Source organism: Medicago truncatula, chromosome 3, assembly GCF_003473485.1.
Source record: "Medicago truncatula cultivar Jemalong A17 chromosome 3, MtrunA17r5.0-ANR, whole genome shotgun sequence".
NCBI lineage: Eukaryota > Viridiplantae > Streptophyta > Magnoliopsida > Fabales > Fabaceae > Medicago > Medicago truncatula.
The window spans coordinates 21987137-22010119 of NC_053044.1; the positions used below are offsets into that span (position 1 = coordinate 21987137).

The window sequence follows — 22983 nt, forward strand, 5'->3', positions numbered from 1 at the left end:
AATGTAGAAACAAATTGATCATTTACGGCAGTCAATGTACCATTTGTTTGCAATACAGAACTACAAATATCATGTCTTTAAAAATGTTATCATAATGGTCAAGTTAACATATGATGTAACTTTTTTTATTTTTTTGGAAACACATTTCATGTCATGGTTTATTAGAGGTTGCTTATAGTCTAGAACAATCATATTCACTTAAAATTTATATCATATTTTGACCAAAAAAAAAAAAAAAATTTATATCATATTCAATTTGTATTAACCAAGTGGTCGGGCTCCAATGGTTAATGAGCTCTCTGTAAAACAAATCCTTTAGGAAAACCAAGTTTAAAGTCCGGATAACTTGTGTCCATTTTCCTTATAAATCAGAGGGTTAACTACAAAACAAATTTAAATTTGTATTACTTTGTTAATTTTACATGACAAAATTGGAATTTAGTTTTGCCAAATATATGCGGTATTCATAGCAATTTCCTTTCTCATATCAAAAAGGTTCAAATGATGGCAGGGTGATCCACATAATTGTTATCCGCAAAATAGTATCAATTAAACATTTACCAATCGTAATCGTAATATGATAAGTTTTGAATAATTTGGTACCAAGTTTTAAACATGAGGTTCAAAGAAATTATATTATAACAAGTCTTCCATGCCTATTTCATTTTTTCTAACAATCAGACCCCATTTGTATCAATCGAAATTGTTGTCCACATACTTTCTTATCAAGCCTTTTCCAATTTATCTAATATAAGCACATTAAAATCTCATAACAAATCATAATCCCATTTGAATTAGACATTCTTCTTTGATTCAAACAATTATTCATCATGACCATTTTTACTACACAAATTTCACTTCTTTTGCTTATACTTTTATCTATAACCACATTCCACAAAACGGTGTGCAGCAATCACACATTGGTTCGATGCAATGAGAAAGATCGAGAGACACTATTAACCTTCAAAGAGGGAATCAATGATAGTTTTGGTATGATTTCATCGTGGTCGATTGAAAAAGATTGTTGTTCTTGGGAAGGAGTCTACTGTGACAACATTACTAGTAGAGTTACAGAAATTGATCTCAAAGGACATACTTTTCATGAGTCAGTCAAACTTTTGAAAGGTGAGATGAATCTTTATATTCTAGAACTTGAGTTTCTCAGTTACTTGGATTTGAGTTTCAATGAATTTGACGTGATAAGAATTCCGTCCATTCAACACAACTTCACACATTCATCTAACCTTTTGTTCCTTGACTTATCCTTCAACTACAGTCCTACTCTGCACATGGATAATCTTCAATGGCTTTCTTCACTTTCTTCCTTGAAATATCTCAACCTCGGTGGAGTCTTTGGAGTTGATCTTCATAAGGTAACCAATTGGTTTGAAGTAGTGACTTCACTTCCTTCACTATTAGAATTACAGTTGAGTCGGTGTAACCTGAACAACTTTCCATCTGTTGAGTTTTTGAATTTGTCTTCAATTGTAAGTCTTGATCTTTCTTCAAACAATTTCACCTTTCATTTACCTGATGGGTTTTTTAATCTCACCAAAGATATCACCTATCTTGACCTTGCGATGAATAATATATATGGTGAGATACCTTCAAGCTTGCTAAACCTTCCAAATTTGAGACAACTTGATCTTTCATCGAACATGTTAAGTGGTTTCATTCCTTTAACTCTAGGAAACCTCTCATCCTTAAATTTGTTATCTATTGGCTCTAATAATTTCTCTGGTGAAATTTCTAAATTAACTTTTTCCAAACTCTCTAGTTTAGATTCACTAGACTTGAGTAATTCAAATTTTGTATTCCAATTTGATTTGGATTGGGTTCCTCCTTTTCAACTCTCTTACCTGTCATTGAGTAATACAAATCAAGGCCCAAACTTTCCATCTTGGATATATACACAAAAGTCACTGTTTGATCTCCGCTTATGGAGCTCGGGAATTTTATTGGTAGATAGAAATAAGTTTACGAATCTTATAGAAAGAATACGCGGTGTACTTTTTCTGTCAAACAATTCAATTTCTGAAGACATATCTAACCTAACACTTTCTTGTTCATTGTTACATTTGGATCACAATAATTTCACAGGTGGACTCCCAAACATATCACCAATGACCAATCATGTTGACGTGTCTTTCAACTCCTTCTCTGGATCAATTCCACATAGTTGGAAGAACTTGTCAGAATTGAAAGAGTTGAACCTATGGAGTAATAGGCTATCTGGTGAAGTTCTAGCTCACCTCTCTGCTTCAAATCAATTGCAATTCTTGAATTTGGGAGAAAATGAATTTTCTGGAACCATACCAATCAAGATGTCACAAAACTTATATTTGGTCATATTGAGAGCTAATAAATTTGAAGGGACTATTCCACAACAACTATTCAATCTCTCTTATTTGTTTCACTTAGACCTTGCACATAACAAACTTTCAGGATCTTTTCCACACTGCATCTACAACTTGACTAATATGGTTACTTTTCATTTTTATTCATATTATGTTAACACAATTGAGTTATTTACCAAAGGTCAAGAATATGTGTATGATGTTAAGCCGGATAGGCGAACTATTGACCTTTCATCCAATAGCTTGTCTGGAGAATTGCCATTGGAATTGTTTCACCTTGTTCAAGTTCAAACGTTAAACTTATCTCACAATAATTTTGTTGGAACAATACCAAAAGATATTGGATGCATGAAGAATATGGAATCTCTTGACCTCTCTAGTAATAAGTTTTATGGTGAAATTCCTCAGACCATGTCTATCTTAACCTTTTTGGGTTATTTGAATCTATCTTACAACAATTTTGATGGAAAAATTCCAATAGGAACTCAACTTCAAAGTTTTAATGCATCGAGTTACATTGGGAATCCTAAACTATGCGGAGCTCCTCTTAATAATTGTACCGCAGAAGAAGAATCTAAAAATGCAACACAATCTACAAGGAATGAGGATAGTGAATCCATAAGAGAATCATTGTATCTAGGCATGGGAGTTGGATTTGCAGTAGGTTTCTGGGGGATTTGCGGTTCTTTGTTTCTTATTAGGAAATGGAGGCATGCATACTTTCAGTTTATTAATAGAGTAGGTGACAAACTCTATGTTACTTTGATCGTAAAGTTAAACAGGTTTCAAAGAAATTAAGCTCCTGCCAGTTAAGGTCAGTGTAACCTACAACACAGTTTTATTGATCTGATTATAAAGTATTTGTTTTATTTTGTAATACTATGCAAAACTTAAATCCATTTCATTTGCTTCAATCTTTATCAGGTGATTATTAATGTGGAAGATTCTGCATTTTTGTGAAAATCGTGGATATCATTTTACAAACAGATAAGAGTTGTATGAGATGAGATCAGACATGACTGTACAGCTGCTCCTGCTCATTTCAGATTTCAGGGAATGAATGCATTCATATTGTCAACTGTTCTACCCATATCTCTCTTTTATTATTGTACCAAATGTAGTGATTTTAGACAATCTTACAGATAGTTTTGTGGAGAAAGTGGATTACTTCTTTTTATTATCTCTATATTTGTCTAATTATATAAATATTTGCAATGAAAATACCAAAGTCTTACAAAAGAGGATAAATTTCAAACAATACAGACAAAGTCTTAAAAAACAGCATAAGATTTCTTGTTTGCATGTTTCTCTGTTTCTTTTCCTAGCTTCTTTCGTACTCCAATATTTCTTCATAATCATATTCAAACACTCTACGATCAATCACATGGTATAAACATTAAGAAAACAAAATGACCACAACAGTCACATATAAACAAAAAAGTCTCAAAGAACAGAATTGTAATTTGTCTAGAACTGAAAAATAAGAAAGTTCAATGCTTAATAGCAAATAAAAACACCATAAAAAAGTCTTCATTATCCTTCTCGTTACCGACTAAATCAACTATGCGATCTTCATTATGCAGTTTCTCCTTAATTTTTATGAAGAAATTCTTGCTGATGTAATTGGTTTTTATTGACAAAGTGGATTACTTCTTTCTATTAATTTATATATCAATTTATGCAAAAGATTTTGTAGAAACTGTGTTAAAATAGAAAATTTGGTTTCAAAATAAGAAGTAAACATGCAAAAAACAGAGCTGTTGATAACAGAGTTTAACAAATTGTAGTTACGTCTTTGAGTTGAATTGAGATACAATTTGTATGCATAGAAGGATTAAAAGTACCAACTACCAACCAAGATAACAATATATTTAATGAACATTAATATGCAGTTACCTCCCTAAAAAAAATTAATATGCATATAAGTCATTAAAACACGAATCTGGTGCAAGAATAATACAATATTCAGAAACATAGCAAAAGAGGTTGCAATTGATGGTTGTGAATGAAAAGAACGCGGTACATAATAAAAAATAAAAAATATCATAATGTCGATCCAAAATGACTAGTCTAGTTTGAAATTATCTGATGAGTCAAGCAAATGCCAGCTTCATTGTTTCAATATTGATTAAATGCGACAATACAATATGAAACAGAAAGGATGTTGCAAAGTCAATCACACAATTTTGTGACCCCAACAAGGGTGATCTTCAAGAACTCAATCAAACTGAAGATTATGTTGATTCTCAACTTTCTTGTGATAATGATGAAAGAGAACCACCATTATCATTCTTCTATTGAAACTCATTGCGATATTTCAAAGAAAGATGAATGAGAATCATTATGCAGATTGCATATTTGTCTTGTAATGACAGATAGATACATTTTTGTTCATTACTTGCAAAACTTATTCAATTCTAAATTTAAATGAAGGTTCGTTCGAATCAGAAGACACTTACATCAATTAGTCGATACAGGAAGAAGGGGAGGCTAGCGGAATTACTATTTTGTCGCACAGTGATCACAAGGCAAACATTGCTTGCTATGTACGTTGTATAAACATATAGGTAACACTGTTGTCGTAAACAACCTGATCTTGCGACCTAGTGAATAATATTGTGAACAACGATATGCTATATTATATCATCATCACCCATCCTTTAATTACTGTGCTAAAGTAAAGTTAACTTTCCCTTTAGTCAAAAAAAAGAAAAAAAAAAGGTGATGGAGACAGGTACTTGTGTGGAACATGAACTGTAGTATGTCGTGTGCCAGTTAATCATTTAATTGCAAATTTCATCACTCTTCAGCAAGAAAAATCCATAATGATAAGTAATTGCACAAGACAGTATTAAACATGAAATCATTTTTTCACTATTGCTAGTTAACATTTTTTCATTAAAAACAAATCTGGAAAAAGATTTTGATAATTTCTTTTGGACAACTCTTTAATTATATAAATATTTCAAAAGAAAATATTTGAAGTTTTCCTAGTCATTTTTCCAAGTCTTCTTGTTTGGATATTTCCTATTTTTTCTTGCTTCTTCCATACGCCAAATTTACAAGAGAAGTCACTACACTTCCACTTGAATCATTCAATTATGGTCACTTCAAGACAAAATTTTAAAACATGACGTTCATAGAAATTCTTTAAATTTAAGTCTTCATTGATTTTAAAAAGGCTTTTTGTTTGAAGCTATTTCTTTTCTATGGCAATCAGAATCCCATTTGTCGATGACACCAATACATACAAGTATATTTAATCACTTTTACTTTCATATATTATTGTCGATGACACTCGCAGATTATATGCGTAACTTTAGTCTGTACGACATATATTCATAGCAATTACCTTTGTCATATCAAAGAGGTTCAAATAATAACAACATTGTTGTCCACAGAAGTTTCAAATAGGTTTGGCACCAAGTTTAAAACATGAGGTTTGAAATAAATTCTATAATTCCAAGTCTTTCTTGCCTTTTCAAAGTCTTGTAGTTTTAATTTGGAGCTATTCCATTTTTTCTAACAATCAGACCCCGTTTGAATGTTGTCCACATACTTTCTTAGAAAACTTTTTCCAATTTGTCTTTTTTAAGCTTTCCCAGGACCTAGCATCTTATATAACCACATTGAAATCTCATCACAAATCATAATCCCATTTATTACAAACAATTATTCATGATGACAATTCTTACTACACAAATGTCACTTATTTTACTTCTATTTCTTTCTATAACCACATTCCACAAATGCATATGCAGCAATCACACAGTGGTTCGATGTAATGAGAAAGATCTAGAGATACTCTTAACCTTTAAACAGGGAATCAATGATAGTCTTGGTACGATTTCAACGTGGTCAACTGAAAATGATTGTTGTGCTTGGAAAGGTGTCCACTGTGACAACATTACCAGAAGAGTTACAAAAATTGATCTCAACACTTATTTTTATGAATATGAGCCAGTCAAAGTTTTGGAAGGTGAGATGAATCTTTGTATTCTTGAACTTAAGTTTCTTAGTTACTTGGATTTGAGTGAAAATAATTTTGATGTGATAAGAATTCCATCCATTCAACAAAACATTACACATTCATCTATCCTTTTGCACCTTGACTTATCCCACTTATATGGTCCTCTGCACATGGATAATCTTGATTGGCTTTCTCCACTTTCTTCCTTAAAATATCTCAACCTCGATGGAATTTATCTTCATAAGGAAAATAATTGGTTTCAAGTAGTGAATACACTTCCTTCACTATTAGAATTACAGTTGAGTCATTGTAACCTGAACAACTTCCCATCTGTTGAGTATTTGAATTTGTCTTCACTTGTAACTCTCCATCTTTCTGGAAACAACTTCACCTCTCACTTACCAGATGGGTTGTTTAATCTCACGAAAGATATCAACTCTCTTAGATTTGAGGGTAGCAATATATATGGTGAGATGCCTTCAAGCTTGCTAAACCTTCAAAATTTGAAACTCCTTGATCTTTCTAGTAACAAATTACAGGGACTAATTCCAGATGAAATAGGCCAACTAGCACATATTGAATATCTGGATCTTGCTAGGAACATGTTAAGTGGTTTCATACCATTAACTCTAGGAAACCTCTCATCCTTATATTTGTTATCTATTGGCTCTAATAATTTCTCTGGTGAAATTTCTAAATTAACTTTTTCCAAACTCTCTAGTTTAGATTCGCTAGACTTGAGTAATTCAAATTTTTTATTCCAATTTGATTTGGATTGGGTTCCTCCTTTTCAACTCTCTCAACTGTCATTGAGTAATACAAATCAAGGCCCACACTTTCCATGTTGGATATATACACAAAAGTCACTGAAAGATCTCGACTTATCGAGCGCGGTAATTTCGTTGGTAGATAGAAATAAGTTTACGAATCTTATAGAAAGAATACCCAGCGAACTTATTCTGTCAAAGAATTCAATTTCTGTAGACATGTCTAACCTAACACTTTCTTGTTCATGGTTAAGTCTGGATCACAATAATTTCACAAGTGGACTCCCAAACATATCACCAACGGCCGAGTTTGTTGATTTGTCTTACAACTCCTTCTCAGGATCAATTCCGCATAGTTGGAAGAACTTGTCAGAACTTGAAGTCTTGAAACTGTGGAGTAATAGGCTGTCTGGTGAAGTTCTAGCACACCTCTCTGCTTCAAAACGATTGCTATTCATGAATTTGGGAGAAAATGAATTTTCTGGAACCATACCAATGAACTTATCAGAAAACTTAGAAATTGTCATATTGAGAGCTAACCAATTTGAAGGGAATATTCCACCACAATTATTCAATCTCTCTTATTTGTTTCACTTAGACCTTGCACATAACAAATTTTCTGGATCTTTTCCACATTGCATCTACAACTTTACTCATATGGTTACTTTTCATATTTATGAATTGTATTCTACCACAATTGATTTATTTACCAAAGGTCAAGAATATGTGTATGATGTAAACCCGGATAGGCGAACTATTGACCTTTCACCCAATAGCTTGTCTGGAGAAATGCCATTGGAATTGTTTCGGCTTGTTCAAGTTCAAACATTGAACTTATCTCACAATAATTTCATTGGAACAATTCCAAAGACGATTGGAGGCATGATAAATATGGAATCTCTCGATCTCTCTAATAATAAGTTTTTTGGTGAAATTCCTCAAAGCATGGCTCTCTTAAACTTTTTGGAGGTGTTGAATTTATCTTGCAATAATTTTGATGGAAAAATCCCAACAGGAACTCAACTTCAAAGTTTTAATGCATCAAGTTATATTGGGAATCCTAAACTATGCGGAGCTCCTCTTAATAATTGTACCATAACAGAAGAAAATCCTAAAACTGCACTGCCATCTACAGAGAATGAAGATGATGAATCTATAATAGAGTCGTTGTATCTAGGCATGGGAGTTGGATTTGGAGTAGGTTTTTGGGGGATTTGTGGTTCTTTATTTCTTATTAGGAAATGGAGGCATGCATACTTTCGGTTTATCTATGGAGTAGGTGACAAGCTCTATGTTATTTTGACGGTAAAGTTAAATAGCTTTCGCAGAAATTGAGCTGCTGCCAGTTAAGGTTAGTGAAACCTACTTCAAGTTTTATTAATCAAACTATAGAGTAATTGTTTCATTACGCAATTCTAATCAAAACTTACATCCATTTTATTTGTTTCGTATTTTATCAGGTGAGATTATGCATGTCGCAGTTTGTGCCTTGTTATCCAAATCGTGGATAGAGTTTACCAAATAGAGCCAATATTTTGATATCAACAATTAATAATTGTATGAGATGAGATCATATGTGATTGTAATACTGTTGTTTCTGAATTCATGTTTCACTTGTTTTGATGTTTTTGTTTATTGATTTTCTTTTTTTATAATAGTCAGTGAATGGTTACATTCATTTTGTAAGTTGTTCTTTGGGCTTGGCCACACCTCATGTATCTCTCTCCTTAATTTTAGTTTAAAATGTTGTGCTTTGGACTTTTTTTTATCTATCAACATATTAGTTTATGCAGGATGGTTTAAGAACATGAGTTTGTGTAGACACTTTGCTGCTTCCAATATGCTTTGGACATTTGCTCTAATCATATGTAACTTGTATGTTGAAGTTCCACTTGAATTATTTTATCTTATTCAAGTTCACTTTTTGAGCATATCTCATATTAAGTTGACTGGAACAAACAATTGAAGTCATGATAAATCAGAATCTATCTTGAAACAAAAGCTTTTCTTTAATTTTGACTACTATCCTCACACCATTACTTTATAATAAAAAAAAAATGTGATTCACTTTTCAGAAAGAAAATAAGACTGACATCACTCACATGTAATTTTAACCTGAGACAAACATGAGGACATGTTGACATTGATGACTTTGAAATGATAGTTTGAGTTGTGTTATGGTTTAAGTTTAAACTATTAAGTGAGAACTTACATCGAAATTTATATTTTTGAAGTTAAGAAACACAATATCGCTATGTAGAACCGAAACATAGAGATTAAAGGCGTGTCCAATACCATGATAAAGTTAACAATTAATTAACATTTGCTGCAGCTTTGTTTTCTTTCTTGAGAACTTACACGAGGATTGGAAATTACAAAAGGAAGATCAAAGGAAAATCACTTAATTATAGTACAAAATGACAAATTCTGCAATCTACTAAAATTTTCAAGTTGTAGAGATTTACTATGACTAATTGTTTTTTTTTTTTCACCAATCGCATGACGGTCTAAACATATTTAGAATAGATCAAACCTGCATGTGTAAAGCGATATATCTTTGAAGAGAATTATTTCATGATGTGAAAAGTAGATCACGCTTCTCTTAGAGACCATTAAATCATAGGCTGGCTATTGTATACAACTTCTTTTTTACTTCACACACGTTTTGTTTTTATGTATTTTTCGGCCTACATTTTTCTTGGTGATTCTTGAATGTAGCCTTTGAGGTACAACTCATAGTAATAAAATGAAATAGTTACTGTTCGTCACAACGAAGAGATAATGTGGTCCAAATGCACAGTAAAATGTATAGTTAATGATATGAAATTTAAGTCAAGAATTATTCGGTCGGTATTTGAAAAACTTTTTTTTTTTTTTTTCAATTATGGAACCTAGGAAAAAAAATTAAGGACCCTCCAACACGAATACTAACATAGCATACACATGTAGCAAACGGAGTTTTCGCATTCGTTACTATGAGTCGTACCTCATAGGCTACATTATCTCTTCGTCGTAGCAAATGGAGTTTCCGTACCTCATAGGTTACATTATCTCTTCGTCGTAGCAAACGGAGTTTCACATTCGTTACTATGAGCCGTACCTCATAGGTTACATTATCTCTTCGTCGTAGCAAACGGAGTTTTCGCATTCGTTACTATGAGACTCATAGGCTACATTATCTCTTCGTCGTAGCAAACGGAGTTTTCGCATTCGTTACTATGAGCCGTACCTCATAGGCTACATTATCTCTTCGTTGGGGAGCGGTTATGGTGCATAAGGAAATTCTTATGCACCGTGCATAAATCCCAACATAATTGCTTCCTACACCCCCAAAGGAAACCAAACAAAACAAAAAAAAACGAACCAAACGCGGAAACAAACTGAATCATCACCGTCGTTCATCATCATCACCACTGGAATCTTCAATCTCATCATCAACACCGTCGTTCATCATCATCACCGTACCGAAATGCCAAAACCATTTTTCTGTGGAAATGGTTTCTGTGAGTTGTACTCCAAACCATTTTGTTGTGGAAATGGTTTCCAGAATCTTCAATCTCATCATCAACACCGTCGTTCATCATCATCACCGTCATCATCACCGTACCGGAATGCCAAAACCATTTTATTGTGTAAAACCATTAGATGTACTTAATGATTTTCAACAGTTGTACTCCAAAACCATTAGATATACTTAATGGTTTCCAGCAGTTTCCCAACCATAAATTCCTCTAACATCACAAAGATTTTGAATCTAGTAACAACTTCAGATCTTAAACTGTGAACACAAACCGTGACGAAACAATAACATATAGCAATCGACACAGCGCCACTGGATCGAAGAAGAAGAAGAAGAAAACACGAGGGAAGAAGCGGAGCGAACCAGTTTTAATATTTAGATCTACTCATTCTCGTTGTGTTTTTGCGCGATCCGAGTTCGGATTTGGCTTTAAAAAGAAAATGGATGTTGAAAAATGACTTTATTTTTTAAAAAGGGTGAGTTTGGTTCTCCAGCACGGCGCTGCCGCCCGGCGATCACCACGCCGGAATCATCATCTGTGGCCGGAAGAGATGAAGACTCATCTGAATTGTAGAGAGGGAGAGTTTTATGTTTTAGTGAGGGAAATGATTGAAGCAAATGAAGTTTGATTTGATGTAGTTTGAGAAGCCTAGAATTATTACACGTGTACACTAAATCTGATGGTTGTGAAGTGTTTATGCACGGTGCATAAGGATTTCCTTATGCACCATAACTTTTGCCTTTTGGGGCCCATTACAGAAGCCTCTAAAATAAACTGCATTGAAAATTGTTAAATATATTTGGATAGTCTCTAATAAGTAATTAGTTATCTACTCTAGTTTAGAGTGATGATAGAGGTACAATCTAAAAACTGAAATTAATATTAGAGATGCTTAAAGTTAAAAAATGCTAATTATGCTTAATATATAAAAGGAATGCATCCCTTTAGGCTGGACTTTTCATTGCAATTTTGCACCTTCATTTAAATTATGTTATCATTTTTATCATATTGATAATATTATTTAAAATTATCGATTAAAAATTACTTAAATTCCATTAAAATAGGAACAACTGTTTTACGGCAATGCAGAAGTATAAATTTTATGTTACAAAAACTGTAAAAGTAACATGTATTACAACTTTGTTTTCTTTATAGTGAACTTGAGGATTGTAAATATTTGGAGCCAAAGCAATTAAGGAACCTTCAATGAAACTTAATTATGTATTTGTTTTTAAATATTTTATTAGTTATAGCTTTATATACAAGTCAAAGTTCAATAAACAAAATAGTGTATCAGGAATGATTGCATTGGTTTTTGTATATAAAATGGATTACTTCTTTCTATTAGTTTATATATCAATTTATGCAGATGCTGGCAGAATCAGAATTTGTATAGAAATTTATTCCCACATACTAGTAAGCTTCTATTGTTCTCTTCCCACTTAGAAATTGAGGGTGGTGATTAAAAAGAAGTACATAAAAACAGAAACAAAAGAAGATAATAATGTCAATCTGAAACGAAGTCGATTATAGTGAAATTTGTGCACCACTGTGACCCTTCTAAGTTATAGTGAAGTTTCCACTTTGACCCTCAAGGTAGCTCAGATGCCACAAATTTTATAGCCTTTACTTTTGACCAAGTCGAGAGAGATAATGCTTTTTAAAAGAAAAAATTCAAAATCAGCTTTATTAGGTATTTCAGGACCTTCTAGTTGAATGGTAAACCCACATACAAGAAATTGAAAAGAAAAAAAAAAAAAAAAAAGCAAATTGGAAGGGAAAATAAAATACTTGAAGGAAATTAATTGCTTTACATACCACTGGACTATAACATTCATATCACTAACTCCAAAATTCAAAGTCTTCCCTACTTTTTCCAAGTCATCTTTGTTTTGAGCTATTTTCTTTTCTAAAGTCACTTGTCTATTTTTCATGGGTGGATGAACAGAATGTGACTCCCACCATTAACTACAAACTTTCTATTTGCCAACATATCAATCAATTAGGCAATAAAGCTTTCTTACAAACATGGTTTCTTTGGTTTTCTTTTAAAACGATATGTTTTTTTTATATAAAATAACCCAATTTGAGTTAACTCACGCTGAGTTAACTTACGTTCGGGTTACTTGAGGAAGTTTGAGGGGAAATGAGCAAAATGTTTGGAAGAAGAGCAATTTTCCTCAACAAAAAAAAAAAACCAGAATAATTTATTTTTTTTAGACGTAAACTCGGTCGAGTTTACGAAGTTTAACACGTGTTAACTCGGTCAAACTCTCAGACATTCCAATTTTATCAATAATTGAGTTTACATCCGAGTTAACACATTTTTGACACCTAAATACGTAAACTCGTATGAGATTATGAGTTAACACTCGATTTGTGGAACACTTATTCTTATCACTTACTCCAAAATTCAAAGTCTTCCCTGCTTTTTCTAAGTCATCTTGTTTTGAGATATTTTCTTTTGTAAATTACTAATTTGATGACTTATCTGATTTTGTGGTTTCAATTTGGTTTGATAATTCTATTTTCTTCGGTTTTAGTACTTTAACTTTACTTCTACTAGTTATATCCGTCTTTTTCGTTAATTTTTTACCCTAAATGTACAACGTGGATCTACAGTGTAGATGATTCACATAGGCTATTGATGTTTTTATTTTAATCATTGGATTAGTCTCGAAAAGAAAAATAAACGATTGAATTTTGAAGCTCTACTAGAAAAAGAAAAGAAAAAAAAGATAACGATGAAGCATTATTAGATCTAGCAGACCTTCAAAATCCAATGATTTATTTTTTTTTTTATAAAAATATTCAATGGTTAATATTAAAAAATTAATGAATTTTTGTGTGTAGCATTTAAAATATTGATCCACCTTAGACATTTGAGCTTTAAAGTTAATATTTCAAATAAAGCCATTTTGTTTAAATACATCATCAGATAGTCCTTTTTTATACCATGGTACATATGAAAAAAGTTACCAATTCATTTGCCAATGAAATTGTAGAGAAAACTAAAAGAAAACTGAGTATTTCATTTTGTTAAAAAAAAAAAAAAACTGAGTATCTCATTCTAATTAATCAACTGAATATCAATCGGATGTCATCTTTAATTATATGGTAATTGTGCATATCGCTCAATGTACCATTTGTTGGCAATGTTACAATGGCAAATGTAATGTAACATATGCTGTTACTTTTTCTTTTTTCAATGTACCATTTGTTGAGAGATTATCTTATGTTATTTTTAGCTTGTTTTTCAGTCATTTTCAGTAGGTTTTACCAGCAAAATAGAGGAGTTTTACCTATGATTTTGAGATATTTATATTGTTTTCTATATTTGAGTCTGTAATTCTATTCTTCCCAAAACATATCAATTTTATGGTGTTCTTGATGTAATTCACGAAGAAATCATTCAAATCGGGAAAGCAAGACATCCAAAGATTTATGTGGTGCTTGGGAAGATTAAGAATGAAGCTTCAATAGGCCTCAGAAGACTTTACAGAAGGAGAAATTATGTTCCCATGTTCCAAGACATCTAACATTGAAGCAAACACCTGAACAGGTGAAGACAACAAACATTTTCAGCACATAACGCACTCAGAAGCCCCAAGAGGCATAGAACGAGGCACACATGCGCCTATAAGCTGAAGGAAAGCGCCCAGGCGCATGCTATCATACCTTTGGAAATTTTGCAACCTTGCGCATCAAGCAACAAAACAAATGCACATGGGTTGTTTTGAAACGTATAACACAGCTCTATATTTCTATGAACTTCAGGTGTTCAGCTTCTATAAATACAAGCATATCTCAATGGTATTTTGCAAGAGCTTACAATACAAAAGAATTCAATCTATCTATCTATCTCACATGAATATTTTTCACAATATTCAAAAGCTCTTCAACAACAACAAAGAAAACTCCATAATCTCTCACTATATTTATTTGTTACTTATTCTCTTGAGTTTGTTTTTATAATATCTCTTTTGTTTGAGATATCATTTAAAATCTCTTTTGTTTGAGATTCCATTTTCTACCACAACCAACCACCATATAAAGTGTAACTTAGATCTCAAGTCTATTAGGATTAGTAGTTTGAGATAAGAGTTGTTTCAAACCTTTCTTGTGTGATCATGAAGCCTGCTGAGGATAATAATACATAGTGCAATCAGACTGATATGGTGTCATCAACAACTTATAGTGCTATTCAGAAGTTTATGATATAGCTGAATACTATAGTCGATAATCTCACACGAAGTGTGGGGACTTGAAGTAGCCGATTTTGGTGAACCAGGATAAAACTCTTGTGTTCTCTTTCTTCTCTTATCTCTTAATTTTAACTTAACACACTTCACACACTATCACATATAATTAACCATATTAGTTTTTCCGAAGTTTTTTGGTCCTTTAACCTAAAATTAATACTTGCCTACTAATTAATATTTATCTAGAACTTTCTAGTCCCATTTATTTATTACTATTTTATTCTTAATATCTCCAGAGTTCTCTGGTCACTTTATCGCTTTATTTATTTCAGTTATATATCCAAAACCTTCTAGTCCTTTTATCGCTTTATTTATTTCAGCTATATATCCAGAGTATTCTGGTCGTTTTATTAAGTTATTTATTTCAGTCATATATTCTAGAATTCTCTAATCCTTTTATTTACTTTATTTTAAATAAATAATACAGAGATCTTTGGTCCATTTAATTATTAATTAACAACATAAATATTTTATTTGTTTAACCCTCACCAAGAACTTTCTTGAGTATATAAATTGATTTAAGTTTTAGGAATAATTTTTAAAAGGGTTACAATTCAAACTCCCCCTTTCTTGCGACGTTTACTTCACATGCATGATGGTGCTAGGCGCCCAGTTGCTTGCGGAAAAGTCCTAATTTTGTGACTTTTTGTGGTAGAAAGCCCGCGTTTTTGGCCTAGGTTCAGGTGGAAGCTTTCCCTATAAATTCCGCCTTTATCATTTTTAATTTCTTGTTTAGAACTGGAACAGTTCAAGAGGAAGGCGGATTCTAGGAGCTTTCAGGAGAAGTTTCTCTCTTCTCTCTCTAAGTATTTATAGGGTAAATTTCTTTTGTAATTAGTTTTTAGTTACCATGGACAACTAAATATTTTTAGGCTAGGAAGATGAACCTTTGTTTTTTTTATTAGATAATTATTTATTTATTCAGTTATTTTCTATTCACTATTAAGATTATGTAATTTATAGTCATTGATATGTATATATATTTAGGAATTAATTAGTTAGTAGCTAGACAAAAGATACCGAAAACGAGTTTACCCTAGTAGATGTGTTTGTAGAACTTCATCTATGACTTGTGATTGGATCATGCTAAAGATTTTATTGGAAAGTGTTATCCTTAAGGGATATAAGTATGAACTCATATGGTGAATAGTATGGCTATCCTGGAATTCGCTTATCTATCCAAACTTTCATCCTTGTCGTAGTCCTTTATCTTGAACTGTAGTCATGGGAGGTTCTACCGTGTGGCGACCCCGGGCGGTCGTCCGGGTTCGATCGATAATTTTTGCACATTAGACTCAACCTAAAAGTCTATTAACACATTTACAAAAAGAAAAATTTGGGCAATCTGAAAATTGTCACACGTAAATAGGTCTTGGAATTTTATTTAGCACACTATTGACAGTTTCATCTCTCTTATTTTAACGGTTAATTGTTCAAATTGACTCTGTAATATACTTTATGTTTGAAAAATGACCCAATAAAATACAAAACATATATTCTAGCATTGTAACTTGAATTTCTTCTTATTTAATTTTGACCACCTTATAATATACGTGTAGTCTAAAAATGCGACCTACATGTTGAATTTTTTCACTATTTTTTTCTTACATGTTTAGCACGTTAAAATATAGCTTTACACAAAATTAAATTTCTTCGACCAGCGATAAATTAATTATGAATTTTTATTCCCTCATAATTATGAATTTCTTAAACAATTTATAATTAATTTGTATCTCGTTTAAAATTTACAAAATTTCATTGTGAAGGTTTCTTATCATGTTCTAGTCATGCCTACAAAATTAGGAAACTAAATTTGACTGGTGAGTATACGCTTACGCGGAACAAAATTTCAATTTTGCACGTTTCAGTTGAAAAATCAAAATAAATTTAAACGACTTCGAAATGTAATGAAACTTTACAAATCCCTTTTATGTATTTTTATAGATGTCTTTGCAAATAATGAGTTCAAAATTTGATTTATAGATCGAGATTTCTGTTGTTTTGTTTTTTGAGCTTTTGACACTTTAAAAATTCATAATTAATTTGTCGTTTGTCGAAAATTTATAATTTTTTTGTTAAAGCCATATTTTAACGTTCTTAACTCGCCGCTGGGAAATCATGAAAAAATTCAATCTCTCAGTTGCTTTTTTGGACTTCGCGTATATTACAGGTTATAAATAATAAAAATCTCGAATTACATGGTCAGAATACATGTTATTTAATTACAGGGTCAATTTTCAGACTTCACGTATATTACGTGGTCAATTTCAGTTAATAACCTATTTTAAATTGTACTTTTGTTGATAAAATGATAAACCTCTTTTATTTTGATTTTTGTAGTCATTATTTTGTTAGTACAGTATGATATAGTTATATGAATAGGAATTATATTCTTTTCTTTCGAGTTGCATAATTGTTGAGCTAACCTTTATACACTTCGTCGATATTTAATTGACATTTCAAAGGTTATGAAAATAGATGAGAGGCTACTAGGCTAAAATTATGACGAGTTAGTGTTAGCCTACGCGTCAGTCACGACCAAAAATTGGGTCGTGACAAAAGGTAATTATCCTTTAACAACAAATAAAAGTATTGCACTCAATTGATTAAAGATTATTACTTCAATTGCTGATAGATTGTAATTTCCTCAATTATCAATGGCAACCAATTAAGTGAATGTGAACATTCTCAGCAATTAGCTATATATATATGGCCTATCAAATAATAAAACATAGGCTTAATTGCACTTTTGGACCCCTATCTTTCCAAAAGTTGCGGTTATGGACCCCTAACTAATTTAAATACAAAACAGCCCCATATGTTTTGATTATTTGGCAGTTTTGGACCCCCCAAGGTAAAAAAAAAAAAAATGACACGTGGCACCTCACTTAGGGTGCCACGTCAGCGTTGACCGAGTCAACAATGGACTGGGGGTCCAAAACTGCCAAAGAATCAAAACATAGGGGGCTGTTTTGTATTTAAATTAGTTAGGGGTCCATAACCGCAACTTTTGGAAAGATAGGGGTCCAAAAGTGCAATTAAGCCTAAAACATAAGGTTAAAAGTCTTCTCTGTTTTTTCAAAAGTCTTGTTGTTTGGAACTATTTCCTTTTTCATGCTTTCCCATTACTAACGTTCTTTTATTTTCCTACCAAACGCACTCAGTCATGTCAAAGTCGGTTTTTTTCAAGCCATCTTCTTTTTTCATGCTTTCCGTTAGCAAACATCGTATATAATCACACTAAAATCCCCTAACATATGTCATTAAACTACCAAAAACTGCTTCTAGCAATCACATACCTATTTCAATTATACCTTTTTTTCTTCTGTTCCAAACAATCATTCTTGATGATCATTCTTACTTCAAAAGTTTCACTTCTTTTGCATCTACTTTTATTTATAATCACATTATACAAAAGCATGTGCATCAATCACACCGTGGTTCAATGTAATGAGAAAGATCGAGAGACACTGTTAACCTTCAAACAAGGCATCAATTATAATCTTGGTCGGATATCAATGTGGACAACAAAAAAAGATTGTTGTGCTTGGGAAGGTGTCCATTGTGACAACACTACCTGAAGAGTTACAAAACTTGATCTCAACGATTATTTTTTGGAAGGTGAGATGAATCTTTGTATTCTACAACTTGAGTTTCTAAGTTACTTGGATTTGAGCGGGAATGATTTTGACGTGATAAGAATTCCAGCCATTCAACGCAACATCACGCATTCATCTAAACTTGCCTACCTTGACTTATCCTACAGCTCAGCCGGTTCCGTGGTTAATGGTTTTCAAATGGATAGTCTTGATTGGCTTTCTCCACTTTCTTCATTGAAATATCTCTTCCTAAGTGGAATTGATCTTCATAAGGAAACCAATTGGCTTCAAGCAGTGAGTATACTTTCTTCACTGTTAGAATTACAATTAAGTGAATGTAACCTCGAAAACTTCAAGATCAAGCCATCTTTTGAGTATTTGAATTTGTCTTCACTTGTAACTCTTGATCTTTCTTACAACAACTTCACCTCCAATATACCTAATGGGTTTTTTAATCGTACCACATATGCCACCTACCTTCACCTTAAGGAGAGCAACATATATGGTGAGATACCTTCAAGTTTGCTAAACCTTCAAAATTTGAGATACCTTAATCTCTTTGAAAATCAACTACAAGGATCAATTCAAGATGGAATAGGCCAACTTGAACATCTTCAATACCTTGATGTTTCGAAAAACATGTTGAGTGGTTTTATTCCTTCAACTTTAGGAAACCTCTCATCCTTAAATTACTTATCTATTAGCGATAACAATTTCTCTGGTGAAATTTCAAATTTACATTTTTCCAAACTCCATAGTTTAGTTTCACTAAACTTGAGTAATTCAATTTTTGAATTCCAATTTGATTTGAATTGGGTTCCTCCTTTTCAACTCTCTCACCTTTTGTTGAGAAATACAAATCTAGGCCCACACTTTCCATCATGGATATATACACAGAAGTCATTGCAAATACTCGACTTATCGAGCTCAGGAATTTCGCTGGTAAATAGAAATAAGTTCTCAAGGCTTATAGAAAGAATATCCGGTGAAATTATTTTGTCAAACAATTCGATTGCTGAAGACATATCTAACCTAACTCTAAATTGTTTCTTTTTATGGTTGGATCACAATAATTTCACAGGAGGACTCCCAAACATATCTCCAATGGCAGATTGGGTTGATTTGTCTTATAACTCCTTCTCAGGATCAATTCCACATAGTTGGAAGAACTTGTCAGAACTGGAAGTCTTGAACCTATGGAGTAATAAGCTGTCTGGTGAAGTTCCATTAAACCTCTCTGATTGGAGACAATTGCAGATCATGAATTTGGGAAAAAATGAATTTTCTGGAAACATACCAGTTGGGATGCCACAAAACTTAGTAGTGGTCATATTGAGAGCCAATCAATTTGAAGGTACTATTCCACAACAACTATTCAATATCTCTTATATGTTTCATTTGGATCTTGCACATAATAAACTTTCAGGTTCTGTGCCAAAGTGTGTCGACAACTTGACAGATATGGTTACTTTTCATTTTATTTCTTTTTATATTACCACAATTGAGTTGTTTACAAAAGGTCAAGATTATATTTATGAAGTCCATCCGGATAGGCGAACTGTTGACCTTTCAGCCAATAGCTTGTCTGGAGAAGTGCCATTGGAATTATTTCGGCTTATTCAAGTTCAAACGTTAAATCTATCTCACAATAATTTCATTGGAACAATACCGAACACGATTGGAGGCATGAAAAATTTGGAATCTCTCGATCTTTCCAATAATAAGTTTTATGGTGAAATTCCTCAAAGCATGGCTCTCTTAAACTTTTTGGGTTATTTGAATCTATCTTACAACAATTTTGACGGAAAAATCCCAATAGGAACTCAACTTCAAAGTTTTAATGCATCGAGTTATATTGGGAATCCTAAACTATGTGGAGCTCCACTTAGTAATTGTACCGCAGAAGAAGAAAATCCTAAAACTGCAAAGCCATCTACAGAGAATGAAGATGAAGACTCTATAAAAGAATCATTGTATCTAGGGATGGGAGTTGGATTTGCAGTAGGTTTCTGGGGGATTTGTGGTTCTTTGTTTCTTATTAGGAAATGGAGGCATGCATGCTTTCGGGTTATATATGGAGTAGGTGACAAGCTCTATGTTATTTTGACGGTAAAGTTAAATAGCTTTCGCAGAAATTGAGGTCCTGCCAATTAAGGTTAGTGAAACCTACTTCAAGTTTTATCACTCAAACTATAAAGTATTTGTTTCATTATGTAATTCTAATAAAAACTTACATCCATTTCATTTGTTTCATATTTTATCAGGTGATTATGCATGTCACAGTTTGTGCATTGTTATCCAATTCGTGGATAGAGTTTTCCAAATAGAGCAAATATTTTGATATCAACAATTAATAATTGTATGAGATGAGATCATATGTGATTGTAACACTGTTGTTTCTGAATTTATGTTTCCCTTGTTTTAATGTTTTTGTTTATTTATTTTCTTTTTTTATAATAGTCAGGGAATGGTTACATTCATTTTGTAAGTTGTTCTTTGGGCTAGTGCACACCTCATGTATCTCTCTACATATTAGTTTATGCAGATGGTTTAAGAATAAGAGTTTGTTTAGAAACTTTGCTGCTTCCAATATGCTTTGCACATTTTGAGCATATCATATGTAGTGTTTGTATAAAAACTTTGCTCCCTTCCTTCAGCTATAAATTATTCTCTAATACTAGCATCAAGTTATTGTTTTTATAGCTACTCTTCACAATCAGTTGGTTACATTTGGTTGTAAGTAACTTCTAATTCCACTTGAATTATTTTATCTTATTCAAGTTCAATACTGAACACAATTGAAGGCATGATAAATCAGAATCTATATCCTGAAACAAAAGCTTTTCTTTTGACTACTATCCTTAAAGAAGTCCCACCATTACTTTATAATATAAAAAAATGTGATTCACTTTTCAAAAAAGAAAATGAGACTGGAACAAATTGATGAATTTAAGACAGCATTGAAATGTAAAAAATAAGGCATCGCATAAGTAGCAAAACATCACTCATGTAATTTTAACCTTGAGACAAACATGAGGACATGTTGACATTGATGACTTTGTGAAGTTATGAGATTGAAGATGTGCCAATGTCTAATATCGACATTAATCACTTCTATTTTCTTAAATTATTGACATGTGTCTGTGTCATATCTTGTGTCTAAGTATGTGTCAGTGATTGATAGTTATATCGCTTCCAGTGAAGTGAAGCACTACTCCGATGAAATTTATGTGTCTGGATAAATTATAGAATAATTATTGGTTCAAGTCATTCTGCTTGCTTTGTAATTACAAAATAAGCATATATATCTGTTCCATCAAAAGTACAAATATAACTATGAGTTTTATTTCACCATAACAACTCTAGTCTTTTGAGTATAATTTTTCATTTACAAAATTAAATAAAATTCATTCAAACCTTTCACTTTGCATAAACAAACAGGCATAGCGGAGTGCTCTAACTAGGAGTCAATGTGTGTGTGTGTGCATATATTATCAAAGCTGGAAACAAGTGAACAAAACCTGTTGAAGTATTTCAACTCCTATGTCTTTTTACTCTTGTATGGTTAAAGACATAGTACACATGACAGCACAATGCATGATAATTGGTTTTGAGATAAATCATCTAATAGCAAATGTCTTTTAAAATTGATTCAACAATTAATAATTTATCATGTATCCTATCATGTTTTTAACACAAATCATGCTAACTTATCAAACATTAGATTAAACGATGATATAATTATGTGTCATTTATAGGGTTTCTTAAAGGTCATGAAAATTAAAGTTGGCGTCTTTGCGTCCCAAGATTTTTCACACTTTTATTTAGGGAAAATAATTTTTTGAAATAAAAGTTTTAATTTTTTTTATTTTCCTTTTTCTGGAAAAAAAGTGCATATAATTCCTTTATCTAGGTTCACTAAAATTGATAATTACAATATAATTCCTTTTTCTGGCGTCTTTAGCCAGATCGGAATGGATTTCACCTTTGGTAGATGTAGACTTGGGGGGAAGTGTTAGGTGTGCTCTCGGCTCTTCAATGGGTTCATGATCTCCAGCTAGTTAACATGGATTTTGAGACGGATTCCAAAACTATCGTTGACAGTATCTACGACAATAAGCAAGGCATTTCTGATTTTCATGTTATTATCAATGAATGTAGATATTGACTTAGTAACCTCTAATGTGAGGTTTATTAGAAGACAGGTCAATGAAGTTGCCCATATCTTAGCTAGGACGCTCCATATCATGCTAGTTTCCGTACTTTTATTCGAATTCCATCTTGTATCTCAACAATTATTATGAATGTAATGCACTAAATTTACTCTTGTCAAAAACAGGTGTGAGCTTTGGAATTTGTGGCACATTTGACAGTTCTAGATATAATACGTGTATTCTGTTGTCTCTTTTCAATGTCACTAAATGGGTTCAAATGTTGATCATCATATTCTCATTAAAAACAAAATGGACGAAAAGATCCGGATAATTTCTTTTGGAGAGCTCTTTAA

The 22983-nt window shown here is 32.3% G+C and overlaps 3 protein-coding genes across 4 annotated transcripts; all 3 read left to right on the forward strand.

Moving 5' to 3' along the window:
- Positions 1 to 802: 802 nt before the first annotated feature.
- Positions 803 to 3515, forward strand: LOC25490674 (receptor-like protein EIX2). 2 transcript variants are annotated; one of them, XM_024777642.2, is made up of 3 exons: positions 1039 to 1125; positions 1277 to 3171; positions 3282 to 3515. In XM_024777642.2, exon 2 carries the CDS (start codon positions 1290 to 1292, stop codon positions 3153 to 3155), a length of 1866 nt encoding a protein of 621 aa, XP_024633410.1. In that variant the 5' UTR covers positions 1039 to 1125; positions 1277 to 1289; the 3' UTR covers positions 3156 to 3171; positions 3282 to 3515. The 2 variants fall into 2 exon arrangements, with proteins under 2 accessions (XP_024633409.1, XP_024633410.1); XM_024777641.2 differs by having other exon boundaries at positions 803 to 3171.
- A 2482-nt stretch (positions 3516 to 5997) lies between these two features.
- Positions 5998 to 8860, forward strand: LOC25490675 (receptor-like protein EIX2). The gene is made up of 2 exons (XM_013604298.3): positions 5998 to 8445; positions 8555 to 8860. Exon 1 carries the CDS (start codon positions 6036 to 6038, stop codon positions 8427 to 8429), a length of 2394 nt encoding a protein of 797 aa, XP_013459752.2. The 5' UTR covers positions 5998 to 6035; the 3' UTR covers positions 8430 to 8445; positions 8555 to 8860.
- A 9294-nt stretch (positions 8861 to 18154) lies between these two features.
- LOC25490676 (receptor-like protein EIX2) lies at positions 18155 to 21185 on the forward strand. The gene is made up of 2 exons (XM_024779195.2): positions 18155 to 20631; positions 20741 to 21185. The coding sequence occupies exon 1, from the start codon at positions 18504 to 18506 to the stop codon at positions 20613 to 20615; it is 2112 nt and encodes a 703-aa protein (XP_024634963.1). The 5' UTR covers positions 18155 to 18503; the 3' UTR covers positions 20616 to 20631; positions 20741 to 21185.
- Positions 21186 to 22983: the final 1798 nt, after the last annotated feature.

What these genes read in the sequence shown, in the direction of transcription:
- LOC25490674 (XM_024777641.2), top strand. Translation starts at nt 831, where the DNA reads ATGACCATTTTTACTACACAAATTTCACTTCTTTTGCTTATACTTTTA.
- LOC25490675 (XM_013604298.3), top strand. Translation starts at nt 6,036, where the DNA reads ATGATGACAATTCTTACTACACAAATGTCACTTATTTTACTTCTATTT.
- LOC25490676 (XM_024779195.2), top strand. Translation starts at nt 18,504, where the DNA reads ATGAATCTTTGTATTCTACAACTTGAGTTTCTAAGTTACTTGGATTTG.